Source organism: Sus scrofa, chromosome 14 (assembly GCF_000003025.6).
Source record: "Sus scrofa isolate TJ Tabasco breed Duroc chromosome 14, Sscrofa11.1, whole genome shotgun sequence".
NCBI lineage: Eukaryota > Metazoa > Chordata > Mammalia > Artiodactyla > Suidae > Sus > Sus scrofa.
In genome coordinates this window covers 35,078,960-35,090,352 of record NC_010456.5, presented here as the reverse complement: position 1 = coordinate 35,090,352, position 11,393 = coordinate 35,078,960, and the positions used below count along the sequence as shown (strand labels likewise).

General features: G+C 48.0%; 1 protein-coding gene across 4 annotated transcripts in view; it reads right to left on the bottom strand.

Annotated features, from left to right (window-relative positions):
• Positions 346 to 11,393, bottom strand: part of KSR2 (kinase suppressor of ras 2) — a 414,659-nt gene continuing 403,611 nt past the window's right edge. For 2 of the 4 annotated variants that reach the window (XM_005657319.3, XM_021073978.1), the window contains exons 18-20: positions 8,508 to 8,637; positions 7,386 to 7,519; positions 346 to 3,818 (exon numbers count right to left, since the gene is read on the bottom strand). In XM_005657319.3, coding sequence (XP_005657376.2) covers positions 3,812 to 3,818; positions 7,386 to 7,519; positions 8,508 to 8,637 — 271 coding nt within the window. In that variant the 3' untranslated portion in view covers positions 346 to 3,811. Of the gene's footprint in view, positions 3,819 to 7,381; positions 7,520 to 8,507; positions 8,638 to 11,393 lie in introns of those variants that run through there. The other 2 variants (XM_021073979.1, XM_021073977.1) reach the window with 1 other exon arrangement.

Sequence of the window (11,393 nt, the reverse complement as noted above, 5' to 3'; positions counted from 1 at the left end):
TCTGGGGCCTGGATTCCCTCCAGATCATGCACACCAAGGGGTCTCAGTGTCTGCTTATACCTCTCCCAGGATGGGGAGCTTTCTACCTCCCAAGGCAAAATGCTGTTAGAAAGCTCTCCTGCCAGAACAAATTCTCTGCCTGGTAACTCCCAGCCCTGGCTCCCATTCCTCCATAGGAAACCATAGGCAAATTGGTTTTTTCTTCCCTTCTGACACGTCTCCTCGACCAGAGGTTGGCCAAGTCTTCTGTAAAGGGCAAGACTATACCTATTTTCAGCTTTAAGGGCCACCCCGTCTCTGTCACAAGTAATCAACTTTGTTGCAGCACAAATGAAACCATACATGTGTAAATGAATGGTGTGGCTGTGCACCAGTAAAATTTAGTTTATTGACATTGATATTTGAATTTCATTGAGTTTTCACATGTCATGAAATCTTTTTCCCCCCAGTTAAATGCTGTAGAAGCCATTTGGTGGGCTGGATACAGCCCACAGGGCATAATTTGTCAACCCCCAAGTCTATATTTTTAAGCATAGTGATTGAGCCTAAGTATATACCACTTCCTTCCTGTTCCTTAGATGGTCAGTCCCAAGTAGGGAAAAGAACTGTGGGAGGTAGGATGGGGGGGAGGGTGGGCAGGAGGTGTGCATATGGGGTGGGAGGTGGAAAGACAGTAGAGCAGGGTTTCCCAGATACAGGAATCTAGTCTCCCGAGATCAGTTTAGGGCTTCTACTAACAAGGAATCCAAGGAAGAAACCGAAAGAGAAGGGCTCCTTGGCAAGACAAGATTTTTCTCTTCGACCAACAAAAAGAAAACCCGGACAAACAGAATTAAGTGGAGACTTGGATGTCTAGCTTTGCTCTGGGGATGACATGTGGAGATGTCCCCACATAAGGCCGGGGGGGGGGTGTCCCTGCAAGGGGACCCCTATTTTATGAAAGACTTGTGACCAAGCAGAGTTGGCTGGGATTCAGTGTGCAAATCCCCCTGCCCTTCAAAGAACAAGGTCAAGGCTTCCTAGTGAATCTTGACGATATGGACTGGTCCATTTGGGAGGCCTGTGTATGTATGGGTTTACTGAAAGCGAGGCAGAAACAGAAACAACTTGCTGTTGGGTGCCAGGCACAGGCATGCAGCTGTGATTGGACACTTGCACACGCACAATCTGTGTTGTGTGGTTTCTACAGCATGAGTCACTGTGGGGGCTGGCAAGTGCGATAAATACACACACCACCCTTTTTTCCCCCTTGCAATAGATTAATGAACCTGACCTCCTCCCAGTATTTCAATGAATAAGGATTTGAGGTCAACAGGGAAAGCAGTGGTTTGGTTCTTCCTGGATCGAAATGGCTGCAAATTAAAGCTGGCTTCTAAACAATTCAGGGTGGTGTAGCCAGAGGAGGAGGGCAGGGAGGGGCTGGGCTGGCTACAGTGGAGAGTGAGGAAGGTGATAGCAAAGTCAAGATGTGGGCAAAGGAGAAGATAAGAGCAAATGATGTGGGAACCACAGAGGCCCCAAGGAGTCCTGCTCCATAAGCAGAGGAACCCCAAAGACACAGGGGCTTCTGGAATTTCTCCTTGGGTCCTTCAAGCTCCATTCTTAATCTCGAGCTGGTTTTTTGTGAATAAATGGGAAAAATCAGCCCGGGGAGATGCTCCTGGGCCTTACCAAAGACTCTGGGTGGCCACCTTAGTTAATCCTGGAAACAAGAGAGGCAAGAGGGAGTGGGCTGCAGTTCTGGTGAGAATTCCAGCTTCAGGGAGCTGCCCCTCCCCCCGCCCCTGGCGCAGAGAGGTCCATGACACAGACTGGAGTCCAGGGACGAGAGCAGCCTGGTTCGACTAAAGAGATGGAGACCCAAGCCCTGACCTGGGGGGCGGGTCCGCTGGGTGACTTTCCTGGACAGGGAGGCACCTGGGGCTTGTGCAAACAGGTGTAAATGCCTCCAGAATAGACACGTGATGGGCCCAGGGCCACAGTTACAGATGCCCCCAGAAGAGGGATGTTTAAGAATGGCCCACGTGGGGGCCTGAAGTCACTGGTCCCAGGCAGGTGGGAGCCCTGGGAAGGAATTCAGAAAGGCCTTTGGGGGAGGCACAAGGGTTTCCCTTGGCCGAGGGTCTCCAGAAGTATAACGGGTCTCATCCTTTTTCTCAGTTAGGAAGCAGGCTTGGCCCCCAGGGCCTGAACCATGGGGGGAAAGGGGACCCAAAGTGGGGGATGATTCCTGCGTTGCTGGTCGGACACTGCGTCCGAGCTCAGATAGGGTTTTTGAAGTCTGAGGTCCCCTCTCTGGGAGGGAGATGTCTAGATAAGGTAGTGACCAGAAGAAACCGCGCCTGGGCAGGGCCCAGGAAGTGCAGTGGGACTGTAGGCCCACCCCTGGCATCTTGCCTAGAGGCCCCGCTGTCCTGCTAGTGCCCTGCTGGGGGACAGATTTCCCTTTGATGCCAGGTCAGATGAATGGGGTCGAGGGCTGGGGGAACATAAGACCTTCCCTTGAAAGGTAAGGAATGTGAGACAGAGGCTCTCCCCTCACTCTGCACCTAGAACACATGCTCCCAGTGTAGTCAGAAAAAGCAGCTGGCCCAGGTGGGGTGCAAGGGTGAGGCATGGAAGGCAGGGGCACTGAGCGAGCACAGACATCAAACGGGGAAGCCACCCTGAGACTCGGCACCTGCTGGAGTGGAGAATGCAGAACCCCTACAGATGGCCGCCCTCCTTGGCTGCCTGATAGGACTTTTTAAGGGTGAAGCGGCAGGGTAGAGATCTTCTAGCAAATAGGATTCTGTGCACATGCCATTTGACCTAACACATACACACACACACACACACACACACACACCCCAGTGACCCGTATCCATCAGTGTGGTGGACAAACTTAGCTGGTGCAAGTGCCAGAGCAGAGGGAGGGGAAAAGAATGTCCTAGAACTTGCCCCTCCCAGAGCCCCAGCTCCCAAGGCTCAGACTTCAGGGGGGTGTCATGGATGAAGGTGAGCTGTAAGGAGCTCCCAGAAGTCATCTTGGCCAGGGAGCCACTGTGCTTTCCAAAGGGCGGGGTAGGTAGGGCCACAAGGAAAAGGGGGACGAGGCTGTCACAGAGCAGGAGAAGGCGGCAGAAACAGGCAAGTGTGCCCCAGAGAGACCCAGAGCGCAAAAGACATGCACTGCAGAGTGATACGCAAAGGTGCCCCAACCTTGCTGGGCTTGGGGTGGGGCCTCTGAGAACAGATTGCAAAGGAACAGGTGAGTCCCCTGCCTGTAGCCTCTTGCTCAGCTCTGCATCCCCTGGTCATCTCTCCAGACAGACACGAAAACAGCCCCGGGGGGGCTAAGGGTGGGGATGGGGCAGGGCTCAGCTCCTGAGCTGGGGCAGCCTGACTCCTGTTTGCCAAGGGGAATGGAGAGCAGATGGCGTCGCGCACGGAGACACACACGCACACAGACTGGTCCCACGAGCCTGCCCGCGTGGGCCTCCCACCCTAGTCTCCATGGCCCAGGGGCTCCACATCCAGCCCGTAGTTCTCTTCTCTACACCGGCCCCTGGGCCTCACTGATCCACTCTGTGTCTCCCTGGCTGGTCCTGGTGAAATCCTAGCTCGGGGTCCCCCCCATGCCCAAGTGAGTGGACATGGGTCTGGGGTGCAGGGAAGCCGCCGGGCTCAGTTGTGCAGCACTCCCAGGCTGGCCGGGGTCGGTACCCTCTGATGGTGAGCCGCTGGCCTCCTGAGCTGGCAGAGGGCAGAGCAGGGGAAGAGAGGTGGCTCGGGTGCTGAGGCAGCTGAGTGCTGTCCCCTTGTCCAGTGGTCACAGCCTGGAGCAGGGAGAGAAGCGAGACAGTGGCAAGAGGTCACGTGGGTACGACAACGCCATCTTTTGTGAATTAGCGCCCTCGAGGAGGGCAAGTGGTTTGAGGTAAGCTGTTTCTGTCCTCTACAAGGAAAGGCAGAGGTCCTGCTTTGTGCCGGGCTCCATGCAAATGCCGCATACACCTGATCTCATTTAAACCTGAGGAGCGCCTGCAAGAAAGGCACATTACATGCTTCCTACAGATGAGACAACTGAGGCTCAGAGAGGTTAGGTGTTTTGCCCAAGGGTGCACAGCCAGGAAGCAGCGGGCTCTTCTTGCTGGAGCATGCAGCCTTTGGACTAGGGTTGGTCACCTGGGTGTGGGCTGGGCTGAGGCCAGGTGGGACAGGAACACCAGCTTGCATGCCATGTGGAGTTGCTGAGAATGCCTGGTAAGGGCTGGAGATACAGGAAGAGGAGGTGAGACCAGGCCCACACCATGGACTCCAGCTAGGAGTGGAGGCTTTGCTGATTACTGTTGAGTTAGGATCTGGGCTGTCAGGGGCAGGTGTGTATGCCCACTCTCCCAGGATGGCTCTAGAAAGAGACCCAGAAGGTACACAGGCAATCTTTGCCTAGAAGGCAGAAGAGCAGAGGAGTCAAGATTGGGGATTTAGGAACCAGATCAACCTGGGTTCCAATACTTGCTCTGCCCCTTATTAGCTGTGCAACCTGTGAGGAGGCACTTAACCTCTCTGTGCCTTGGTTTTCTCATAAGTAAAACAGAGGCAGTACTTCCCCTGAGGGCACCAGACTACTCCTAGCGGGGCTCTGAGGATTCAGTGAGATAATGCAGAGAATGCTTGATATGGTACCTATCACACCTGTGTTTAATAAGTGGTGCCCAGATGATGGAGATCAGGTGGTCATGGTGATGATTTAAACCAGAGCCGTGCATCACATACACAATGCTACACAAAAGAACTGGAAGCAGGGACCTGGACAGATGCTTATATACCAATGTTCACAGCCGAGTTATTCACAACAGCCAAAAGGTGCAAACAAACTAAGCGTCTATCAACAGATTCATGGACAGAACGTAGTATGGTGTATACATACGATGGACTATCACTCAGTCATAAGAAAAACAATGGTCTAACATATGCTACAATGTGGATGAAGCTTGAAAAACATGCTGAGCAAAAGAAGCCAAACACAAAAGGACAAATGTTGTATGTGTCCACTTATATGAGGTGTCTAGAATAGGGAAATTCATAGAGACAGAGCATGGATGAGAGATTAGGTGCTGGGGAGAGGAGGGACTGGGGAGTTATTGCTAAACAGTTACAGAGTTTCTGTTCGGGGTGACGTAAAATTTTAGGAAATAGTGGTGATGATTGCACAACACTGTGAAAGCAATTAATACCAATGAACTGTACATTTAAAATGGCTAAAATGGCAAATTTAAAAATTATTTTCTTTTTTGGGCCACACCTGCAGCATATGGAGGTTGCCAGGCTAAGGGTTGAATCGGAGCTTGGAGCTACAGCTACCGGCATATGCCACAGCCACAGCAACACCAGATCCAAGCCAGTCTGCGACCTACACCACAGCTCATGGCAATGTCAGATCCTTAACCCACTGAGTGAGGCCAGGGATTGAACCTGCAACCTCATGGTTCCTAGTCGGATTTGTTTCGGCTGAGCCATGACGGGAACTCCTAAAAAATTATTTTCTATATACAAAACCAAAATTTTCCACTTTAGCCATATATTATATATATATATATAAAACCACATTTAAAAAATAATTTAATATACCCACACCCACTGAGTTGAACATTTTAACTTCAGGTATCACATGATACGTGAACTACATTTCAACAAAGCTGTTTTTTTAAAAAAAGAAATACCATGCAACATACGTAGTTATCAATTTTCTAGTCATATTGCAAAAAGTATTAAAAAAAATTTTTTTTTTTTAAAGGGCCGCACATGTAGATATGGAAATTCCCAGGCTAGGAGTCGAACCGTAGCTGCAGCTGCCGGTCTACACCACAGCCACAGCAAAGTGGGATCCAAGCCTCATCTGTGACCTACACCACAGCTCACAGCAATGTCGGATCCTTAACCCACTGAGCAAGGCCAGGGATCGAACCCATGTCCTCACAGATACTAGTTGGGTTCATAACCCACCAAGCCACAATGGGAACTCCTTGAAATCAACCTTAATAGCATATTTTAAAACCCAATATATCCTACATTATAATTTTAATATGAAACCAATTCTGCATATATTACATAATAAATTACATTACATTCTTTTTTTTATCTTAAGTCTTGGAAATTTCGTGTCAGATTTTAGACTCAAAGCACATCTCAATCTAGACTCATCCTATTTCAAGTGTGCAACAGCCACACACAGTGAGAGGCTGTTACTGGACAACACAGGTCCAAAGCGTGGTCCATGGACCAGCAGCATCAGCATCGCCTTGGAGTTTGTTGGAAATGCAAGATCTCAGGCCCCACCCCAGACATAGAGAATAAGAATCTGCATTTTAACATAGTCCTTCGGTGATGGGAAAGGATGTTAAGTTTTGAAATGCACTGCTCTGGAATGCTGGCTTGCCCCAGCTTTGCCTCCAACTTAACCATGTGCTAAGCCATACTGGGATTCTAGAAACATTAGCTCCTTTGATGTGAGCCACTGGAGGGGCGAACCCAAGACCACAGAGGTGAGTTTCAGGCTAGCTTCTCACCTCCTTGGAACATGCCAGCTGCAGCTGAGACCCCTCGGTCAGTCCCCTCTGTAGATTACAAGCCCTCCCCTAATCCACTGTTGACCCAGGTGGTTTCTGAAAGGATCACACTACCAGAGTGACCATCTCAAGGCCAGATAAGCATGAGTGAAGAGTCCACAGGAGCTGATGTTGTGGGGAGAGCAAACGTTGGACTAGGGAGTTGGAGCTTGACCTCTGTCCCCAGCTTTGTCACCAGCACCCCACAAAGATCTGGGTGAATTGCTGGATGTCTCCAAGCCACAGTTTCTCCATGTGTAAAAGAAGGAGTTTGGATATATCTGAAATGGTCAGTGAAAGCATCTATGCACTGATTCTAAATAACTGCTGATGAGTACCACCAAGGGATGACAAATGTATTGTGGTCAATTAGTCCTGTCTACCATGGGTACAGGAATAGGGCACAGTTGCCTCACATACTATTATCCCTGAAGTAGGTACTCCCCAGGGCATTTTGACTTTGATGAACAGCTGACATATGGGGGCTTGGTGAGCTCAGGATGCCACCTTACCACGTGATGCTCATATTCACTGGAGCATCAACCTTCACAGGAAGAGGAAATGTCACCATGGCAGCCATAGGGATCAGACTCTGTGCCTTCTAGGACCTCTATGACCCAAATCCCAAGAGAGACTCCCCTGAACAGAAACCCAGTGGGAAAGGTGGTGGCTAGGAGAGGGAGGTAGGTATACACAAAGGAGATGGTTGGCAGAAGAGCTGAAGAGGGGAGCAAAAAAGTGACAAAGGTCCTGGGACAAGGGCAGTGGGGAGAGCCACTAAGGGGGAGCACCTACTCTGCAGACTTCCAGAAATGTCCAGGGTGAGACAGGCGGCGGTTTCGCTTTGGCAGTTTCTCTAGCATGTCCATGAGCTTGGTGAAGGTAGGTCTCTCTTCTTGTTCAAAGGCCCAGCAGAAGAGAAGTATATCCTAGAAGTAACCAATATAGTGACTTAACATAAATAGTTACTTCTTGATTACTCTGTGGCCCCTCATTGGATCTATTTGTCTACCCATTTGTTCCACTTTCAGATTCCCCCCTCATCATCCATTCATCCATCCCATCCATGCATCCATCTGTCCACCAATCCATCTATCCATCCACCCACCATGCATTCATCCATCTACCCATCTCAGTTCATCCTTCCTCCGTTATCCATATATCCATCCATCCATCCATCCACTCATCTATTTTTTGAGCCTATACAACAAATTAGGTAAATCATATTCTAGAAGGTCTGGGATACACTGAAATCAATTAATGCTCCCCAAGGAGTTTCTCAAAAGGGAGGGAGAAAAGGGAATCTTGAGACTTCTAACCAAATCCTAATACTATAAGCACTCCTCAACATCTCAGAGGGGAAAATTACTCTTAGTAATTGCCTTATCTGAGAAAGGAAATCTAGAGACAGGTGATCCTTAAAAACATACCAGATAATTACTGCTTCTCTGACTCATTTATCTTGTGATCAGAAGAGGACTCTTCCTAATGTGTTTCAGAGGATGATTATTTAATGATGATTTATACTCAGGCTTCTCTGTTTCTGTGTATCTTATTTTGAGTTGGGCGATGCCTTAAAATTTTAATGTGGATTCAAATGAAATTAGATATTTTAATGTTTATCTTTTAAAAATAACAGAAACAGAGGGATTCCCTGGTTCTACCGGACCAGCAATCCATTGTTAGGCAAAATCTGGCCGCATATTACTGTGCCCTGATGGTAGGAACCTGAATTGCAGGCATAGCTCAAAAGCTTCTCCTTCGAAGCTCCAAATCATCATCTGACAAGGCTGTGGGCCATGCTTTTCATCACCCTCTGGAAAGCATTTGTCACCTTAACGTGCAGGAAAAAGAAGGCCTAGACCTGTGTCTGCTTCTCCCCTTGTCTTTCAAAGCCAGCACTCTCCTGGGACTTACCGAGATTTCTTTTCCCATGCCGATCTGGCTGAGGTTGGGTTTCATGCCTGTGCCCATTTGCCAGATTATTGCCTCTGCTGGCTGGGTCTTAAAAGGCCACTCTCTGGCATGGAGCTCATACCAGATTGTCCTGTGGGCAGACATTGTGAAAGGGTGCGATATGTCATTTGCAACTCTGTATCCCCTCTCTAACACACCCCCTCCCTAACCACCAGTCACTCTGCCACCCTGAAGTCTTCTTCACAGGACTAGTGTTTTGCTACCTAAGATGTACTTAAAGCTTCCCCAATGTCTTAAAAGTCATGCTTATTCCAGGATATCTTCTCTGGTGCCTGAGTCAAGATGATCAAAAGCTGGAACCTAAACACTTTAATGCAATGCGCCCCAGGTCTTTGATCCCACATTTGTAATTTTAGGAAACTATTGTAAGGGGGAAATTAGGGATATAGGTAAAACTTTATTTACAAGGGTTTTCTACACACCATTATATAAAGCATTGAAAAAAAGGAACAATAACACAGTTGCTCACTAACAAGAACTGATTAAAAGTATTATGGTAAATCCATAAAATGAAATGGAATACTATATTATTATTACTATAATATTTCGAAGAAATTTTGCTGACATAAAAATGCTCAACATATAACTTCAAGTAAAAATAGTTACATACAAAACTGTATATAAGATATGTAACACCTTTGAAAACCATTATGTATGTATGGACAAGAGAATAAGAGCAACACAGAAAAATATTAACAATGGCTAACTCTCAGTGATAGAAAGCATCATTTTTTTTTCCTATTTGTGTTTTCACTCCCGTGAAAAACTGGAAAGAAAAAAAAAGATCTGAGGGTCAAATGACCTTGAGTTCATGTCCTGATTCTATTCTGTGCTAGTGGTAGATCACTGGGTAGTCTGCATCCCTTCCGAGTCCAGGTTTCCTTACCCACCAAATGAGAATGATGATAAAATTGCAGTGGAAGAATGTTTATCAGGGATGCCAAATGCCAGAACAACTTGATGCTGGAATTAATACTAGAGGGACTGACTATGTTGTCTGTTTCAGAAATCATGACAGTGTAATGATGGAAGATATTGTTTAGAGCGGAGCAGAGCCTGTGGGGATGGATGGGGGGATGGGCTGGGCACTGAGTAAGTGATGCTGGGAGATGTGGGCAGCAGTGAGGTCTAAGCGGGTGCCATGGGGGTGTTCACAAGGTGTTGGGGTGTCACTGAGCTGTACCATGGGGATAGGTCTCAATTCACTGAGAAGATTCCCCAACTCAGGGGTTATCTGAAACAATCCGAAATGATCTTTCTTCTAATCTAGATAATTTATGTAAATTTGTGTTAAAGAACACAAAGCATTTGGTTATCCCCCCCCTTTTTTTTAATGGCTGCACCTGCAACATATGGAAGTTTCTGGGCTAGGGGTCAAATCAGAGCTGCAGCTGAGACCTATGCCACAGCCACGGCAACACTGCATCTGAGGCACATCTGTAACCTATGCTGTAGACTGTGACAATGCCTGATCTTAGCCCAATGAGCAAGGCCAGAGATGGAACCTCCATCCTCAGAGACTACACTGGGTTCTTAACCCACTGAACCACAACGGGAACTCTGGTTATCCTTTTTACTGATAGAGGACTGTATCAATCCGGCTATTTCTAGGGGTCCACCTTTCAGTTAGCATCTTCTCTCCCCTGCCAACTTCATCCCTCTGGATGCCGCTCAGGTGTCGGAATGTTGAGTTAGATGATCAGGAAGTTCTCAAGGTGCTGGATTTATCATCATAATAGACAATAACATTGGGTTTTCACTCGGTGCTAGACATTAGGCTCTCTGCCTTTATTATGATTATGGGGGAGGTGCAATAAGCATGCCTTTTTATTCTGGTGCTTTGATAGCCAGGTCCTTGCAGACCCTGGAGGGACTGCCCTTCCCAGGGCTAGCCAATTCCTAGAGATAGTAAAGGACTGATCTGTAAGTGTGCTTTAATTTTTTTATTTTTTATTTTTTTTGGTCTTTTGTCTTTTTAGGGCCACAGCATATGGAGGTTCCCAGGCTAGGGGTCTGATTGGAGCTGTAGCCACCGGCCTACACCACAGCTACAGCAACTCAAGACCTGAGCCGTGTCTGTGACCCACACCACAGTTCATGGCAATGCTGGATCCTTAACCCACTGAGCAAGGCCAGGGATCGAACCCGCAACCTCACGGTTCCTAGTCGGATTCATTTCCCCTGGCCATGATGAGAACGCCTAAGTGTGCTTTTAAACAAGCAAACTAACCAATCCAAAGCCCTCCCCCCATCTCCTCTATCAGGCCCTCACATTCAAAGCCAATATTCCCCTGCCCTACCCAGGACAGCCCCCATATCCCAGAGCCCATTGAAATTAGTCAAACAAGCCAGTCCTAAGCCTGCTTACCCCGCCTTTCCCATTGCTTCCTGCAGAAACCATCCTAAAGGCTCTTGCCCACATCTTCTTCCTGCTCCTTCTGCCTCCTGACTGACCCTGGTGCCTCCCCATGTGGCCCTCCCTCCTTTGGGGAACTGTGAACAACAACCTATCTTTCCAATGGCAGTGGTTTCCTGATCTACTGGCCTCATTATACCCAAATAATAATCAAACTTATGTTTAAAGCAAGAAGTGCTATTATCAGCTCCATTTTACAGATGGGGAAACTGAGGCTCCAGAAGGCTATCTTACTCGGGTTGCACAGCAAAATAAGAGGTGTAGCCAGAGTTGAAGCCTCCTGACTATAGAATTAGACCATTGGCCATTATGCTACACTGGAAACCTACATTCCATCCTATTTGAGAGCACTTTATAATTGGGGCAGAGACTATTTGAGAAGGCAACCTTATAAGTGATGGTTGGAGCTT